Source organism: Stenella coeruleoalba, assembly GCF_951394435.1.
Source record: "Stenella coeruleoalba genome assembly, chromosome: 6".
NCBI classification, from domain to species: domain Eukaryota; kingdom Metazoa; phylum Chordata; class Mammalia; order Artiodactyla; family Delphinidae; genus Stenella; species Stenella coeruleoalba.
In genome coordinates, this window is record NC_137151.1 from 3232849 (window position 1) to 3252561 (window position 19713).

The window sequence follows — 19713 nt, forward strand, 5'->3', positions numbered from 1 at the left end:
CTGCTACTTTACCAAATTCATTGATTAGCTCTAATAGTTTTCTGGTATCATCTTTAGGATTCTCTATGTATAGTACCATGTCATCTACAAACAGTGACAGTTTTGCTCCTTATCTTCTGATTTGGATTCATTTTATGTCTTTTTCTTCTCTGATTGCTGTGGCTAAAACTTCCAAATCCATGTTGAATAATAGTGGTGAGAGTGGGCATCCTTGTCGTGTTTCTGATTTTTGACGAAATGGTTTCAGTTTTTCATCATTGAGAATGATGTTGAGTGTGCATTTGTCATATATGGCCTTTATTATGTTGAGGTGAGTTCACTGTATGCCTACCTTCTGAAGAGCTTTTAGCCTAAATGGTTTTTGAATTTTGTTGAAAGCTTTTTATGCATCTATTGAGATGATCATATGGTTTTTATCCTTCAATTTGTTATATGGTGTATCACAATGATTGATTTGCGTATATTGAAGAATCCTTTTTTTGTAACAGCTTTGTGTGGTTTTGGTATCAGGGTGATGGTGGCCTTGTAGAATGAGTTTGGGAGTGTTCCTCCCTCTGCTATATTTTGGAAGAGTTTGAGAAGGATAGGCATTAGCTCTTCTCTAAATGTTTGATAGAATTCTACTGTGAAGCCATCGGGTCCCAGGTTTTTGTTTGGTGCAAGATTTTTAATCAGTTTCAATTTCAGTCCTTGTGATTGGTCTGTTCATATTTTCTATTTTTTCCTGGTTCAGTCTCGGAAGGTTGTGGTTTTGTAAGAATTTGTCAATTTCTTCCAGGTTGTCCCTTTTATTGGCATATAGTTGCTTGTAGTAATCTCTTGTGATCCTTTGTATTTCTGCAGTGTCAGTTGTTACTTTTCCCTTTTCATTTCTAATTCTGTTGATTTGAGTCTTCTCCCTGTTTTTCTTGATGAGTCTGGCTAATGGCTTATCAATTTTGTTTATCTTCTCAAAGAGCCAGATTTTACTTTTATTGATCTTTGCTATTGTTTCCTTCATTTATTTTTCATTTATTTATGATCTGATCTTTATGATTTCTTTCCTTCTGCTAACTTTGGGGTTCTTTTGTTCTTCTTTCTCTAATTGCTTTAGGTGTAAGCTTAAGTTCTTTATTTGAAATGTTTCTTGTTTCTTGAGGTAGGTTTTTATTGCTATAAACTTCCCCCATTGAACTTCTTTTGCTGCATCCCATAGGTTTTGGGTCGTTGTGTTTTCATTTTCATTTCTTTCTTGGTCTTTTTTATTTCCCCTTTTCTTCAGTGACCTCTTGGTTATATAGTAGTGTATTGTTTAGCCTCCATATGTTTGTATTTTGTTACAGTTTTTTTCCCCTGTAATTGATATCTAGTCTCATAGCATTGTGGTCAGAAAAGATACCTGATATGATTTCAATTTTCTTAAATTTACCAAGGCTTGAATTGTGACCCAAGATATGATCTATCCTGGAGAATGTTCTGTAAGCACTTGAGTAGAAAGTCTATTCTGTTGTTTTTGGATGGAATGTCCTATATATATCAATTAAGACCATCTTGTTTAATGTATCATTTAAAGCTTGTGTGTCCTTATTTATTTTCATTTTGGATGATCTGTCCTTTGGTGAAAGGGGGGTGTTAAAGTCCCCTACTATGGTTGTGTTACTGTTGATTCCCCCGTTTATGGCTGTTAGCATTTGCCTTATATATTGAGCTGCTCTTATGTTCGGTGCATCAATATTTATAATTGTTATATCTTCTTTTTGGATTGATCCCTGTGTCATTATATAGTGTTCTTCTTTGTTGTTGTAATAGTCTTTATTTTAAAGTCTATTTTGTGTTATATAAGAATTGCTGCTCCAGCTTTCTTTTGATTTCCATTTGCATGTAATATCTTTTTCCCTCCCCTCACTTTCAGTCTGTATGTGTCCCTAGGTCTGAAGTGTGTCTCTTGTAGATAGCATATATATGGGTCTTGTTTTTGTATCCATTTATCCAGTCTATGTATTTTGGTTGGAGCATTTAATCCATTTACATTTAAGGTAATATTCGATATGTATGTTCCTTTTACCATTGTCTTAATTGTTTTGGGTTTGTTAATGTAGGTCTTTTCCTTCTCTTGTGTTTCCTATCTAGAGAAGTTCCTTAGCATTTGTTGTAAAGATGCTTTTGTGGTGCTGAATTCCCTTCGATTTTGCTTGTGGGTAAAGGTTTTAATTTCTCTGTTGAATTTGAATGAGACCCTGATGGGTAGAGTAATCTTGGTTGTGGGTTTCTCCCTTTCATCACTTTAAAAACATCCTTCCACTCCCTTCTGGATTGCAGAATGTCTGCTGAACGATCAGCTGTTAACCTTATGGGGATTCCCTGTATGTTATTTGTTGCTTTTCTCTTGCTGCTTTTAATATTTTTTCTTTGTATTTAAGTTTTGATAGTTTGATTAATATGTTTCTTGTCATGTTTCTTCTTGGATTTATCCTTTATGGAACTCTGCGCTTCCTGGACTTGATTGACTATATCCTTTCTCATATTAGGGAAGTTTTCAACTATAATCTCTTCCAATATTTTCTCAGTCCCTTTCTTTTTCTCTTCTTCTGGGACCCCTATAATTCAGATACTGGTGTGTTTAATGTTGTCCCAGAGGTCTGTGTGATTGTCCTTAATTCTTTTGATTTTTCTTTTTTTCTCCTCTGCACTAGTTATTTCCTCTATTTTATCTTCTGGGTTACTTGTCTGTTCTTCTGCCTCAGTTATCCTGCTATTGATTCCTTCTAGAGAATTTTTAATTTCATTTATTGTGTTGTTCATCATTGTTTGTTTGCTCTTTAGTTCTTCTAGGTCCTTGTTAAACGTTTCCTGTATTTTCTCCATTCTATGTTCAAGGTTTTGGGTCATCTTTACTATCAGTGCTCTGAATTCTTTTTTAGGTAGCCTGCCTATTTTCTCTTCATTTGTTTGGTCTGTTGGGTTTTTATCTTGCTCCTTCATCTGCTGTGTATTTCTCTGTCTTCTTATTGGCTTAACTTACTTTGTTTGTGGTCTCCTTTTCGCGGGCTGTCAGTTTGTAGCTCCCATTGTTTTTGGTGTCTGCCCCCAGTGGGTAAGGTTGGTTCAGTTGCTTGTGTAGGCTTCCTGGTGGAGGGGGCTGGTGCCTGTTTTCTGGCAGATAAGCCTGGATCTTTTCTTTCTGGTGGGCAGAATCGCATCTGGTGGTGTTTTTGGGGGGTGTCTGTGAACTTCGTATGATTTTAGGCAGCCTCTTTGCAAATGGGTAGGCTTGTGTTCCTGTCTTGCTAGTTGTTTGTCGTGGGGTTTCCAGCACTGGAGCTTGCTGGTAATTGGGTGGAGCTGGGTCTTAGCATTGTGACGGAGATCTCTGGGAGAGCTCTTGCTGACTGATATTCCGTGGGACGTGGAGCTCTCTGGTGGTCCAGTGTTCTGAACTAGACAATTGTGGTAAAAAATCTGACTGGTATCTTGGATTTTTCTTTGCTGGGTGATATATCCTGACCAACATGCCATCCCCTCTGCACCGGCTAAGGGAGTATTCAAAGAAGCAGTTAAAATGCATTGCAGGAAACATGGGCACGAGGATCCTCAGGGAGTACACAAAGCAGGGACCACTTAATTTCTCCTGGATGATGTGGAAGGGTTGTGAGATCTGAAGGAAGATGACATGCTATACAAACAATGTTGAAAGAAAGCATATTATATATATAAATGCCCTAGACAAGGGTGGAAGCCTGTTACAAGAAGTAAAAGTATTTCTGAAAGTTTGAAGAGTAGATTTGGGTAAAGGGAGTTAAAGAAAATCTAGAGGTGAAGCTGAGGTGACATGCAGGTGGTGTATCTTAAAGGACTCTTTAAAACCTGATGAGTGTTTTTATCATGAATGGATGTTGAATTATGTCAAATGCTTTTTCTGAGTCTATTGAGATGATCATGTGGTTTTTGTCTTTCCTTTTGTTAATGTTCTGTATCACATTGATATGCATACAGTGAACCATCCTTGTAACCCTGGAACAAATCCAAATTGGTCATGGTGTATGATCCTTCTTATGTATTGTTGGATTTGTTTGCTAATATTTTGTTGAGGAATTTTGCATCTATATTCATCAAGGATATTGGCTTGTAATTTTTCTTCGTAGTGTCCTTGTGTGGTTTTTATATCAGGAAAATGGTGGCCTAATAAAATGAATTTTGCAGTGTTCCTTTCTCTTCAATCTTTTGGAATGGTTTGAGAAGGATAGGTATATATTCTTCTTTATATGTTTGGTAAAGTTTCTCAGTGAATCTTTCCAGTCTTTGTTTTTTGTTCACAGGGAGTTTTTTTTTTTAAATTACAGATTCTATTTCACTTCTAGTGATCAGTCTCTTCAAATTTTCTGTTTCTTCTTCACTCAGTCTTAGCAGTCTGTATGTTTCTAGAAATTTGTTCATTTCTTCTAGGTTGTCCAATTTGTTGGCATATAACTGTTCATAGTATTCTCATAATTATTTGTATATCTTTAGTATTGGTTGTTATTTCTCCTCTTTAATTCTAATTTTGTTTATTTGTGTCCTTGCTTTTCTTCTTGGTGAGACTTGGTGTGATTTGTCAATTTTGTTCATCTTTTTAGAAAACCAGCTCTTGGTTTTATTGATCTTTTATATTGTTTTCTTAAAAATCTCTATTTTATTTATTTCCTCTCTGATCTCTATATTTCCTTCCTTTTGCTGACTTTGTTCTTCTTTTTCTGTTTCTTTTATTTGGTAGGTTAAGTATTTGGTAGGTTAATTTGTTCATTTGAGATTTTTCTTTTATGTCAAGGAATGCCAGTATCACTATGAATTTCCCTTATAGAACTGCTTTTGCTGCATCCCATAGCTTTTGGAAAGTTGTGTTTTCATTTTCATTTGTCTTGAGGTATTTTCTGATTTCCACTTTGATTTTATCATTGACCCATTGGTGTTTTAGTAGCATGTTATTTAGTCTCCACTGTTTTCTCTTTTTCTTTCTGTTGTTCAGCTCTAGTTTCATACTGTTGTGGTCGACAAACATGCTTGATATTATTGCTATCTTCCTAAATAGATGAGTCTATTTTTGTGACCTAGTATGTAGTCTGTCCTAGAGAAATTTCCTTGAAAAGTGTATAGTCTGCATTTTGGGGGGATGTAGTCACCTGTAAATGTTCATTACATTCAACTGGTCTATTCTGTCATTTAGGACCTCTGATGCCTTATTGATTTTTTTGTCTGGTTGATCTGTCCATTGATGTCAGTGGGGGTGTTAAAGTCTCTTGCTATTTTTGTATTATTTTCAATTTCTCCCTTTAAGTTTGTTAGTATTTGCTTTATATATTTAGGTGCTCCTGTATTGGTTGTGTATATGTTAATAAGTATTGTATCCTCTTCTTATATTGATCCTTTCATCATTATTTAATGTCCTTCTTTGTCTTTCATTATAGCCTTTGTTTTAAAGTCTATTTTGTCTGATATGGATATTGCTACCCCTGTTTTCTTGTCATTTTAATCTGCATGAAATATCTTTTTCCATCCCTTCACTTTCAGTCTGTGTGTTTTTCTCACTGAAGTGAGTCTCTTGTAGGCAATGTATTGAAGGGTCTTTCTTTGTTATTCAATCAGCCACCCTATGTCTTTTGATCAGCACATTTAGTCCATTGACATTTAATAATTATTGATAGGCAAGTACTTATTACCATTTTATTCTGTATTTTACAGTTGTTTTTGCAGTTCTTCTTTGTTCATTTCTTCTTATTATTTTTCTTGTTGTGGTTTGATGATTTTCTCTTGTATTACACTTGAGTTCCTTTCTTTTTGGTTTTTGTGAATCCATTCTATGTTTTTGATTTGTAGTTACTCTGGTTTTCAAGTATGTTAACCCACAACTATATCTATTTGCTTTAGATGGAGAGTCATATAAGTTCAAACACATTCTAAAAGATCTACATTTTTTTAAACATCTTTATTGGAGTATAATTGCTTTACAATTGTGTGTTAGTTTCTGCTTTATAGCAAAGTGAATCAGTTATACATACACACATGTTTCCATATGTTTCCATATCTCTTCCCTCCTGCGTCTCCCTCCCTCTCACCCTCCCTTTTCCACCCCTCTATGCGGTCACAAACCACTTAGCTGATCTCCCTGTGCTACGTGGCTGTTTCCCACTAGCTATCCACTTTACACTTGGTAGTGTATATATGTCCATGCCACTCTCTCACTTTGTCACAGCCTATCCTTCCCCCTTCCCATATCCTCAAGTCCATGATCTAGTAGGTCTGTGTCTTTATTCCTGTCTTACCCTTAGGTTCTTTATGACCTTCTTTTTTTCTTTTCTTAGATTCCATATATATGTGTTAGCATACAGTATTTGTTTTCTCTTTCTGACTTACTTCACTCTGTATGACAGACTCTAGGTCCATCCACCTCACTACAAATAACTCAGTTTCATTCCTCTTTATGGCTGAGTAATATTGCATTGTATATATGTGCTACATCACCTAAGTGTCCATCAACAGATAAACGTTCTTGAATCTAGCCACAACCATCAGTGAGCACAGTCATCATTTTGTGTTGGTGATCCCTTTCCTTCACTGTGTTTTTCAGGTCTCACCCTCCTTTCCCCCAGTTCTTCAGCTGCAGTTCTAAAGACCCCTGCTTTACAGAAAGCACACCTTTGCTGAGGAATTTCTCACAAGAGAAAGGGTGAGGTGTTTTTTTTTCTTTCTTTCTTATAAAATTAAGAAATCTCTGAGCATTATCCTTTGCACTTATGCTGGAGAATTTCTTCCTGAGATATGAATTTTTACCTTACATGTATGGTCTCTGCTAGATCCTTGTCAATTCAATGTGTGTTCATGATTCTAGTGGTTGTATTCTGTGCCTTATGAATTGCCAAGTAACCTTGAGCATAACCCTGCAATGATTGAATAGCACATGTACACACTCATGCATGCACACAGCTGGGAAACGCCATCTTGCCAGGCCAGGGCTTCTCAACCAGGGTTGAGGTTGGCACTGTCAGGAGACATTTTTTGCTGTCACCAATGGGGGAGGGGCACTACTGGCATTTAGGGTAGAGGACAGGGCTGCTGCTAAACATCCTGCATTGCACAGGACATCTCCCCACAACAAAGAATTATCTGGCTCAAATGTCAATAGTTATGAAGTTGAAAAATGTATGATTTAAAAGAAAACTCTATTTCCTGTAAGTTTGAAGTTCCTTTTTCTTGTTGTGAACCAGTCCTAAAGCAGTGATAAGAGTTCAGGAGAATGACAATGTCCTGTTGAGCTAACTGGGTTCGAAAGGCATAGATTGAGAGGCATAACGTAATAGATTGTGGCTCTTGTGTCAATATTGCCACCCCACAAGTATTCCATGTATTTCCACAGGAAAATTCTGGGCTTGGTGCAGCCTTACTAGAGTCAAGTGCTGACTGACAATCTGTACTGAATGAGTTGTTCAGTTGTTCAGGGATTCAACCAAAATTAAATGGATATATCCACATGTAATTTTGATAAATTTTATGATACCCCTTGATTCATCCTTCTAGATATAGGTCCCATTCTTGGGCCCATCTAGTCCAGTACTGACGTCCCCGACTCCTGCTCGTGCTCATGTAGATGTTGGGTGGGAAAGCTAGTTAGGCCATCTCCCCTACAGCTCCATTACAGATAGATACCTACAAAGAGGAGAAAAGGCTTACACCACTCACTGTGCTTCAGGATGAGTATAACAGGACCAGGTATTGAGAACTCCAGCACAGTCAAAGAGAAAGGAAAAAACTGAAATGAGCTGGAGCTGGTCTGAGCCAGAAAAAGCTGTACTGGAAAGTTCCAAACTCAGAACAAGCTGATGTTTCTTGAAGGTCCACAATTTATTTTGAAGACTGTGTGACCCCAGACGATTTCCCTCCAGTCCAGGGTCTGTGACGTCAAGAAAGACCCATTCCCACCAGTCTGACAGTACTACAATATCGATGGTCCTTTGAAAAACAAGTATTGATTATACATTTCACGCTTACCCCTGAGATGAAGTGTTGCTTTGGAGATGCTGCTATTTCCGTGAAAATAACCACAAAGCCTCGATTTCCAGGTCACGGTGCGTGCCCGTTTGCCACCCAGCGTTCATCACTGCTGAAGAATCTTGGGAGAACAGCTCAGCTGAGTGGGAGGGCGGATCCCTGCTGAGCAGAGAGTTGGTAGGTTCCTCTGGATCCGCCTCCTCAGAGAAGGGGGAGCTTCTGGACAGCGCTCACATCGGGTTCCGCCGTCTTTCCAAGTTGAGGTAGGAAGACTTGGAGTGCCAGCACTGGCACAGGGTGTTGGTCGCACAGTGCACGCCGCCCACCTGGGACTGGGCTGGGGAGTGGGGTGTGGTGCGGGTATTGCCCGCACGACATCGTTCCTGAGGACAGGGTGGAGGTGAGGAAGAAGGCTAGGTGGCACTTTCCTGGAAGGTAATCTTCCTTTCCTCCAGGCCCTAGAAGACAGATAAAGCGGCGTTCAAACCAGCATGGAGCCTTTAAGGCTACAAGAAAACCCAATTACAGACCTAAATGATGAACACCCTACACACCTGTCCTTTCTGTTGTGTGGCTGGGGTCTTCAAGCCCATGAGGCTTTGTGGATGAAGTAGTCCCTGTGGTGTTTTAGAAGGTGATATTATCATTTGTATTCAGTGATGAAGCACGTTATTATAAGGGTTCTGCACAGGAAGGAGAAAGAGGGTTTTTAGGGGTGATGCAGCTGCAGGTGGGGCCGAGAGAGGCCGAGTCCTCCGTGCATGCGTAGGAGGGTGGAGGACACACATGCGCTGGGGATCTGAGGGAATTTTGCAGCATCCCCCGCGCGGGTCGGAGCAGGAGAGATCTCTCCCTTGTTTGTCTGTTGAGGCTTCTGCATGAGCATTTACTTGAAGGAGGGGTTCCGCTGAGAGCCACACATTTGAAAGTGGCATTTCCAGGGACACAATACCAGGACCACCAAGGTCCCCATTATGTATCTGCTCCGAGGTAGCTGAGGAACCAGCAGGGCTGGGCATGTCTGTGCAGCTGTCTCCTTGTTGCCTGGCATTCCCCTCGCTCCACAGCCTTCTGTGGGCTTCCACTAAAATGGTCTATGTGAAAACCCATGGATAGGTGAGAAGACACCATGAAGCTATCGAATATTAGTGTTATTATTTCTCTACATTAGGGGGCCCAGCTTTTCTGAAGCTCTTTGAAGAGCTGATTAGAAGTGTACCTACCTGCCTCCCAAAGTGTATCCATCTTTACCTAGAGAGGCCCACTCTCAGTTGTCTTACTGATCTTTCAGGCAATCCTGAGAGGTAGGTGAGGTACTTCAGAGAGGGTAAGGATTTTGCCTGAGGTCATGCAGGTTGTGAGAGGAGCAAAGGGGTGGGGGGAGGAATGTGGCCCCAGGTCCCCCACCAGTGCTTGACCGTGGAGATGTCTTTTCCCACCATGCCTCCCAGCCATGTGTAGTTTCTTCACCTTGACTGGTCTTAGCTCTTCTCATAGGTGTGACAAATATTGGCCGACTAATGTGCTATAAAATTATCTGAATAATGTGAAAGTGTGTGAACAGGGACCTGGCCCCATAGATCACCATGATGGTAAGCGCTGACACTGTTAACACCCTTCTCCAGCTGGCTGCCTCACAACTCCAGAGGATGCGAGCTTCCTCAAATGTCCCATACCATGGAAAATAGAACTAAGTACATTTAAGTCTTTACATTCAGTGGTTGTTTTATCTTCTACGATTCATAAAATAGTTGCCTCAAACTTGCCACTTAACTGAAAGACTTAATGCCATTCTTTTTAACATGTCTAGAAAGTACTACACATGTTTGTTGAAGAAACTTGTAAAAATTATTTTGGATGGTCAGTCTGCTGTATATGTCAGTTATGTAGAAAGAAATTAGTATTTAAAATAGTTCAGCTGCGCCAAGACAGGAATAAAGACGCAGACCTACTAGAGAATGGACTTGAGGATACGGGGAGGGGGAAGGGTAAGCTGAGACAAAGTGAGAGAGTGGCATGGACATATATACACTACCAAATGTAAAATAGATAGCTAGTGGGAAGCAGCCGCATAGCACAGAGAGATCAGCTCAGTGCTTTTTGACCACCTAGAGGGGTGGGATGGGGGAGTGGGAGGGAGGGAGATGCAGGAGGGAGGAGATGTGGGGATGTGTGTATATGTATGGCTGATTTACTTTGTTATAAAGCAGAAACTGACACACCATTGTAAAGCAATTATACTCTAATAGATGTTTCAAAAAAAAGTATTAAAAATAGTTAAATTAATGCTTCCTGCTTTAAAAGGAAATGTTTTTTGATTCCTATTTGAATAGGAGCTATTGATCATAATTTGGAAGGGTGAAATATTACTCACCAAATTCATTAAATCTGAGAGAATGCAAAAGAAGGTTTTACCATTTTGAAAGGATCAGAAAGGTTTTGAAAAAGATATCCCTATATAGACTTTATTCCTTTGTTCTACAAACATGTGTCAAGCACAGGCTGTGTACCAGCACCCTTCCTTTTGCAGGGCCAGAGCACAAATACCCCAGGGCTTGCTCTTGAGGAGTGGCCAGGGGAGAGCACTCCCCAGCACTAGGCAGTGATTGTGTCTTCAGGAGGTAGGATCTGGTGGACCCTGGGGAGGTGACAGGAGCAGAGATAAGCCTGGAGTGGCTGCCAGGCCCACATTTGCCAAGGACCTGAGGGCTACAATTAAGAAGTGTGTAATGATGACTGGGCCAGGGTGCCATCATGAGTCCTAAGAGGGCCTGAATGTCTATTGAATTATCTCCTAAGGAATTCTTAAAGGACTCTGCTGGTACAACTGGTTATAGCATTGCAATTTCTTTCTTGAATTGTTTGGTTATGTCTCAGTCGATGTTTATTTGATGATCAAATCCATATGCCTACATTCCAGAAAACTTAGGGGAAAATAATTGATAAATATGAATCTGAGAGCTGAGATGAAGCTTGTTTCCAGGAAACTAGAGCCTTTAAAAGGCTAGTGAAGAGGCTCAAATCTTGATCTTCAGCATCTCTGATAAGAAGCAGTGTTCAGACACTCAGGGTTAAGTTTGTTCCCCTCTATAACCTCCACAAATCTGCTGTTGTCCTCAGCAGTATCCTCTTTCATACCATGTTATGGGAAGAATTTCACACATGTGCTTTGAGATAAACATTACCCAAGGCTTCAGCAGGCATCTGAGGTTTGACAGTTTGGGGCACATGCAAGCAGGACTGCTGTCAGTGTGACCTGGGGCCTGTCTTTTCTCTTGCAGGTGCTGTGTGCAGTGGCTGAAAGTCACGGGCTTATTTGTCTTTGTGGTGCTGTGCTCTGTGAGTACCATGGCACCCTGAGCTCTGCTGTCTGCTCAGCAGAGCCCCCGGGTGCATTGTGCTGGGTAGCAGGGCACCTGAGGTGTGGGGCTTACACATTTCTTTGGAGGTGTTACTGAGGGTGTGTGGAATGGCAGCCTGGGGGTGGCTAGGGAGCCCTGCCCTTAGCAATGCTCCTCTGTTGTTGTTCCCAGTCATACAATGGAAGCCCTGAGGACCTGGCTTTGCTCTGTGGAAGGCAGTTAGCTTACCCGCAGGTCTCAATTCCCACCTTAAGCGGCTTACCAAATTCTCTTTTCAGCCACAAGCAGTAAACACTCTTTAGTTGTGTTGGGACATGTCTAGCAATCATGGGTGCCCCCAGGAATGTCTCAGTGCCCCTTTGGGATGGCTCCCAGCTGACCCACCCTGTCTGGGAGAGAGTGAAGTTCTATGTTTGCCCCTTCCCTGGAGGCTGCTCTGATTTTACTTGCCCATACATCCCCAGGGAGGGCTGCAGAGCCAGGGCCCTGGAGGTGACCTAAGTGTTCCCTCTGGCTTGAGGGGTCACGAGTTTCACTGCCAGCATTTGTGTGGTGTGTGCCCTGATGTAGCCCTAGCTGAGATCACATTGTATGCACTCAAAATGTATTTGCTGAATGAGTGAGTGTGAGGCCCCCCATTTGCGTGTGTGCATGGGGGTGTGAGGCCCCCATGTCTGCCTGTGTGTCTGTGTGTGTGCACAAAGGTGTGAGGTACCAAGTGCCTGGCTGTGTGTTTGTGTGTGTGCATGCCTCTGTGGGACGTGTGGGTCTTTTTCTGTCTGTGAGCATTTTGAGGTTGTGTGTGTGCCTAGGGACTTATTGTTAGAGTTAATAGTTACTTATTTTTAGCATTGGCATAGGATAGTTTGTGTGGGCCAGTTTTGGGAGACACAAGTAGGTGGTTTGTATGTGCCGCTGTGACAGGGTATGAGATTGTAAGCAAGGAAGGGGTGGGTGAGTGGTGTTTCCATACCTGTGCCCTGTGGACTCCAGGACTGGTGTGGCTGTGGCTTTTCTCTGTAGGCAGCCTGTGGTGACAGCCATGCTGGCTGCCCTTTGTGACTGGAAGCTGTGTATGTGACCATGTGTAGCTGTGAATACATGGTCTTCATTATCTGTGTGTGTGGGCATGAGGGTTGGGACTCTATGTGTGTGCAGGATTGTACATGACAAGAGTCTCCTCTTCTCAGTGTGACATATAGGGAACAATGTTGCATTTCAGACAGCAAGGGTGCATGAAGTCAATACTGGCTGAATTGAAATGAGTAGAGGCATTCTTTAATAATCCACATGGGAGGAGAGCAGTGGCACAGAGAAAGGAAATCTAAGCACAGAACAAAAAAAAATTGCATTGAACTCTGAAAACTTCATGAGTTTACTGTTTTGGCTACCAGTTTGCCTTTCTACTTCCTATTCACACAGTTGTGTGGCTCTGAAACCCCAGCTGCTTAGCATAGCCTGGTGGGTGGGTGTACTGGGATATCCAAGGAGGAGGTATGGGTGGCCCAAGTCTCCCCTGACCCCTGAGAGCTGACCTGAGCTCTGTGTCTAGTCTTCATCCTTCTTCTGGTAATTGAAATTTTGGTGATTTGTGGACACAATCCAAAACAGAATTTGAGGAATTTGTTTTGAACTTCTGTAATCTGTTATCTCATCATCACTTTTACTTTCTGATGAAGTATAAGATACTCTGCAAATTCCACAAGCATGTGCTCCCACCATCATATGGATTGTATTTCCTACTCTCCAGTATGGGAAAACCATGTTTACCCTCCTCTGATGATTTAATTTTATGGCTGGGTATTTAATCCTTAAAATTGACAAATATCAATAATCAAGGCCCATTGTAGCAGAAAATAGTATAATGGATCAGAATTTTATCTTTTAATATCTCAGAAAAGCTATTTAGAGTAAGCTGGTGAATTTTGGATACATCAAGCAGCACCATTATCATACCCGTATTTTCAGCTCTTATCAAAGTGACTTAAATCCTATTGCTCTCACACCACAAATCTATCATTAAATGTTTCTGATTGTTACAGATTTCATTTAGCCTGTATCCAGATGAAGGAAAGTTCTGGCAGTTGCTGGCTGTGTCACCGCTGGAAAGCTACTGTATCCAAACCCGTACTTAGATGGACAGTCGCTCATGGTTGAGTCACAAAGTGAAGAGACCCGAAAACTATCATGACTGTTGCCCAAGGTCACAGCCTAAGCAATTACCTTTCCTCCCTGTGTGTGTTTTGTTCCTCCAGGACGTTTGGTGAAAGATGAGGCTTCAGAACAGAAGGGGAGGGGCACTAGTGAGACTGCGATGGGTGGGTGGTGGTGAGGTTCCCCATGGAAGTGTGACAGCAGCCACACAGTGCACTTTAGTTAAGGCCCGGCTTCCTGTGGCTCTTGGATACTCTGTTCTGTTCCTTGCACCCACCCTCTTGTGTTTTGGCTTGGGTGGTTCCTCTTGACCTATCTTTAAGTTCATTTGTTCTTTCCTTGGCTGTGTCATCTGAGTTTGATGATTGCTTGGTTTCTTATACTCTGGGCTCTCTTGCCTTTTTGTAGGCCTCAGCTGCCATAACAGAATACCACAGCCTGGGTGGCTTATAAACAAACAGACATTTATTTCTCACAGTTCTGGAGGCTGGACATCCAAGGTCAGGGTGGGCTGATTTGATTTCTAATGAGGGCTCTCTTTCTGGCTTGCAGATGGTCACCTTCCTTCTATGTATTCACAGGGCCTTTCCTTTCCTCTGTGTGTGTGTGTGTGTGTGTTTATGAGTGTGTATATAGAGAGAGTGAGAGCTCTCTCGTATCTCTTCTTACAAGGACACTAATCCTATCAGATCTGGGCCTCACCCTATGACCTCATTTAACCTCAGTTACTTCCTTAGAGGCCCATCTCCAAGTATAGCCACACAGGTGCTCAGGGCTTCAACAGATGAATATGGGGGACATGGACATTCAGTCCATAGCACTGAGGTAAAGTTTTAAGCTTGGAGATGATCACACCTTAACTTCTATGGGCCTTAGTTTTGGGGTGGGGGGAGTCATGTAAATCTAGTTAGAGGTTGGCTGGGTTGTGGTTTGTAGTTGCCATGGTAACCTTCAGTGCCCCAGACAGTTGGAATTTCTCGGCCTCTTTCCATCTGTCCACTGCTCATCATGAGTCCAGGAACTGGGGCAGGCGTTTTATGCTGGCTGCAAAGAGTAGAAGCAGAGATGATAGTAGGATGGGAGACACCACCTAAATGTTAAACCAGAGGATCCAAAACACAATTAAACAAAGCAAAACCAGTTGTGCATGTCAGGGGTGAGGGGCTGAAGAGGTAGGAGCAGTCAGGGCAGTGACACAGGTGGAAGGGACGGCCTGGACATACATTTCCTTGTGCACTTTCCAAGATGGGTGTTCCCTGGGAAGGTGGGAAATGTTGCGGGGGGCCCTCCAGGCCTCTCCTCCTTGATTTGTAGTTCACCTTGACAGTCCCCCAGCTGTGAATCTCAGCAGCCATGCAGACTCCATGCTGCTTCAAGTGGACCTGGCAGGGGCCCTGCTGGCCAGTGACCCAAGTCATCTCGGGAGAGAAGAGCACGTGGTGGTGGAGGTGACCCAGGATAATGCTCCAGGCTCCAGGAAGTGGTGGCCACAGCAGGTTATACTCATAAGTTATTTGAAAGGAATTGTAAAAACTCATTTTACCTCTTTATAAATTGAGTTTCCTCTCTAATTGATTTGATGGGAGCCATAAGGCAATGACACCATTATTAGGCAAGCCCTTATCTTTTGCTTTGTCTTTGAAATTCTCTTTTCTCTAAGACAGTTATAAAACTCTCACCATTTCAGTAAAGTCAGGCTTTTGAGGGTTTTTTTTTTTAAATTTAGAGTGATTTTACTGGGCAATTCAGGGAAACATTATATATTTGAAAGTGCAGTTAAACCTGAGACTTCAAATATATAATGTTTCCTTCTGTACCATGAGGTACTCCAATACTATGGTCCCCTTGAGTTTGTGGACACTTGGCTAAGACTGTGCCTGGTTTCCTCGAGCTTCTGCTTCTATAGCAATAGGACCTTGTGCTCAGTGTCTAAGCCAAAGCCTTCAGTTCACATCCTGTGAAGGCTAGGAGAGCCAGCAGTGGCGTTGTCACCATGTCCCAGAGCCCAGACAAGGCCTGGCCCCTCTCTGTGCATCCTGACTTGTGCCCCAAGGCCTGGCCTCAGTGACTCCCCTGGATTATCATATGAAGTCGTATCCCTAGTTCATGGGTTTTCCCTATTGTAACTAATAGAAGGAAACCCTGCTGGTACACAAGGCTGTGTCATCCAAAATGGAGTGTCACTGGGGTAATGGTGGGTTACTGCCCCATCACATTTTTCTGCCCTGCAGAGAAGTGTCCCCAGAGCCAACGCCTCATTATGAAGAAGCTGCGGTTTCCTGGGCAATGGCTGATGTTGCACTGATATTCTAAACCGGTGGCTCTGGCTGTGGTCTTAGGACATAAACTTGGCTTCCCTGTTTGCAGCCCACAGCTCACTGGCTCCTCAGTAAAGACGAGGTAGGCACATTTCATCTGCTGTTGGCTCCTTTTGTGACCTTGTGTGGAGGAGGGCATGACCTTTTGCAGCCTGCTGACATAGTTGCCTGCTCCAGAAACACAACACAGGAGATCTTTACTGAAGGATTTTTTTCTGATACACTCTTTCCAAGCACGGAAGTGTTTAAGAGAACTTTTGATCTCTCATTCATGCTTTGACCGATTTCAAAGTTCCTATTTTCAATTTTCTTTATGATTTGTGGGCGGCAAGACTCCTGTCCTCCCATTGAAAGTTCCCTGGCAACCTTAGTCAGGCTGCCTGCATCTGCCTGGGTACACCTCCATCTCTGCACACATCTGGCCCCTCTCAGCTGGCTTCTCCATTCCTCTGCTCCTGACAAGCCCACGTACAGGCACTCTGGCCCACAACAAAGGCAGCTCATCCTCTGGCCCTCCCTCCCACAGGCTCCTGTGACCTGGGTGTGGAGAGTTTCCTGCCTTCAGTTTGCAAACAGGAAGCAGTTTTAAACAAGCCTTTCTCGTCAGTTGCCTCAGTGGGTTTAGAAGACTCCAAGTCTCCAGTAATGTGAAATGATTTCCTTTTCTCTTAATATATCGTATTTACTTCTATATCTTTGTGTCTTTGTACATGAATTCTGTATTTGTACTTCCGTATTTTTCTTAAACACAGCCCTCCAGTTGTGGACATTTCCAGCTGCACACCACCTGGCCATCTCTAGTGTCTCCGTGCGAAAAGGCTTCATGCTCCTCTCTTTCTCCTTTTCTTATTCTAAACAACGACCTACACTGAACAGCGCGGGACCCCAGGTGATGGTCCAGGTTCAAAGCCTTACCAGGATTTCATGCTTTGACTTTTACAGGTCACTCATAACTGGACGGTGTTTTTAAATCCAAGCAGAAGTGAGCGCACGGTGCTGAGCAGGACCTTTGAGGTTCTGAGCAGGTGGGTCTTGGTGACTGAGGTGTTGGGGAAGCCCCTCTGGGACACACTCACCTAGAGAAGTGTGACCCTTGGGACACCAGTTATGAATAGCCAGGCCAGTTACGGGCTTGCATGAGATGCTCCTTTTGTGTAGACAGTGAACATGAGGCTGTGGCCGGGGGTCAAAACCACACATACCAGGAAGTAAGAGGATTGATTACAGAGCCCATTTTGAAGCAAATGGTGTTTTATAGCTGCTGCTTTAAATTCGTTAATATCATGAAGCTATGCAATGGGGAATTCTAGAAAATCTTAGGATTCTTTTTTTCTTTAATGCCACTCCGTATTAAGTCTGTACTCTTGGTTACTGTATGAGTTTGCTAGGCCTGCTATAACAAATACCACAGACGGGTGGTTTAAACAGTAGAAATTTATTTCCTCAAGTTGTCAACAGTGTGTGTCTCTCCTGAGGTCCCTCTCCTTGCTGTGTAGACACCATCTTCCCCCTGTGTCCTCACGTGCTTGTTCCTCTGTGCATGTCTGTGCCCCAAACTCCTTTTCTTATAAGGACACCAGTCATATTGGTGTCACTATTTTTGACTTAATCATCTTTGTAAAGATCTTATCTCCAAATACAGTCACATTCTGAAGTGGGGTTAGGAAGTCCACATATTGAAGGGACACAATTCAGCTCAGAACAGTTACTGAAATTTTAGAAAGTGCTTTAGTTTCACCATGCCACATGCTGTTGATGACTTACATGCTTCTTGTTCCTGGTGCTTTCACACCACTGGTGACAAGCTGTCTACCTGTTCTCAGGTTGCACATCCTTTTCCAAATCTCTCACATGTGAGAATAGTCGGCTGTGCTATTTGTTAGCAGGTAAAGCAATCAGATATGTGATAAGGAGGAAGAGGGAAAATTAAATGGCTAAGCACTGTGAACTTCCCTGCTCACTGTTCATTGTTGGAGTGGCAGCTGCAGCAAAGAAGGCGCTGCCTGATGGGGGCTGAGTAGCTATGTCGGGGGGGCCTGGCCACGGGGAGGCTATGCATGCATCTCACACAGCTTGCCTGTGCTCAGGGCTCCTCATCTGCCAGGTCAGGCATTGTGTGAGTCACTCTGAGATCAGTTCAGGCTCTGGTTATGGCCATGGATGGTGTGTTGGGAAAGACACCGAGGGAGCAGCACTAATGGTTGATGGCTGGTCTGTTTCCCTTATCAGTGGTAAGATCTTTGCTTCATTCTGCAGAGAGCCTGTTTCCATCAGCGTTCGAGCCTCCCTCCAGCAGACCCAGGTTGTTCCTCTCTTGATGGCTTATCAATACCTCCGCACAAGCATTGAAGCACAAGTGACCATGGCTGCGGTCATTCTTGCTGGGGTCTACGTGCTGATTATATTTGAGGTAACTTGCATGCCTGCTCTCCTGGGTTTATCTGTGCACCCACAAGTGTATTTTAACACTTACTTGTTGGGTGCTTAGGGATGGGCTCAGTCTTGCATCTTAGTCAAACTGAAATAGTGTCTTTCCTAAAAAGTGACATTTCCCTCATTCTAGGTAGAAAATTGCTCTGTACTGCAATATCTGCTGAATCTTGGCAATTGACATATGCAAGATAAGTTTTGCCAGGCACCAGCAAAAGTTTATTGAGAGAACTGAATATGCATGTGATTTTCTCACCCTCACTTTGCTGCTCACACAAAGTGTGATCCTGAGGGGACAAATGTTGGACCTCTCTGAGACTCAGGGTCTTCTTCTGTAAGATGGGCATGTTAAAATGCCCCCTAGCTGCTTCATAGGATTGTGTGCATGATGCAGACCTGGGAAACCTTGGGCTACATGTGGGGAAGGATTATTATCTTTTATGCTTATCAACTCAGCTAATGAGCCTTTTCACAAGTGATCTCATGTCCCATAAATTCAATTTTTCTGGGAAACTTTAAGTGTGGCTATACCTTCAATAGCATGGAACAAAGTACAGACACTGCCTGGGCTGGGCAGGTCCATCGTTGGTTTGATTGTGAAACCAGATTTACAACAACGAGTTGATGGGAATGTTGGCTCCAGTGGGCTGAGCCTGGAGGGTCAGGAGAGGATGTGACTGTGAAGAGGTGTTTCTTCCCGAGGTATGAGAAGTGCCGTGGAACTTCAAGGAGGTGAGCTGAGGGAGGAGTCACCAGGATAGTTCCTGAAGTCCCCTGCGGCTGTCTGGGCTGCCTGGCTCCAGCAAGTTGAGCCCCTAGCTGTCCAGCAAGGTCCACTCACTGGTTTAGTTGCTCTTTCTCTTAATGTCTCTTTTATTCTGGGGCAGCTCTATTCTCTCCATTCTTTCCCTATTTTCTTTTCAATCAATATTATCATTGTTTCAGAATTCCTATGGCCACACACACACTCTGTGATCCATCAGAGTCCAGAGGGGTCCAGGAGCAGGTCGTTGAGCAGTTTTCTCCCTGAGAGGCCACAGAGAGCACACTCCTCCCTCTGTGGCAGTGTTTCTGCCAAGGGCAGGATGCTTGAGATTCAGAGCCCAAGGCTGTTGCTGGGGGCTTGTCACATAGGCACCCTCAGCCCACCAAAGTCCCAGGCTCCCAGAAGTAAGGCAGATGTTCACAAAAAGTCACATTTTTATACCAACAGTTTAGGCATACTGGTACAGCAGAATCCAGTACTCCAGGCCCACAGAGCAACCTTATCACTTGGTAACACAGGAAACATTTCAAAAGCCAAGTACTCAGATGTCAGCCAAGGCCAACCCTGGAGCAGGCTCTTCTAAAGGCCCTTCTAATGATGGCTGCCTTAGGCTTGCCAGGCCTTTACTGCATCACCATCTGGTTGAAAAATCCTATTCTGTTTTTCTGTAGAATATCCTGCACCC

General features: G+C 43.0%; 1 protein-coding gene across 1 annotated transcript in view; it reads left to right on the plus strand.

Moving 5' to 3' along the window:
- The window catches only part of OCA2 (OCA2 melanosomal transmembrane protein), a gene marked incomplete at both ends in the record, with an annotated part of 232040 nt that overhangs the window by 18299 nt on the left and 194028 nt on the right, over positions 1-19713 (plus strand). Inside the window, 7 exons of the mRNA XM_079924777.1 lie at positions 6581-6679; positions 8070-8261; positions 11280-11337; positions 13403-13475; positions 14850-15010; positions 16775-16857; positions 18089-18242. Coding sequence (XP_079780903.1) covers positions 6581-6679; positions 8070-8261; positions 11280-11337; positions 13403-13475; positions 14850-15010; positions 16775-16857; positions 18089-18242 — 820 coding nt within the window. The remainder of the gene's footprint in view (positions 1-6580; positions 6680-8069; positions 8262-11279; positions 11338-13402; positions 13476-14849; positions 15011-16774; positions 16858-18088; positions 18243-19713) is intronic.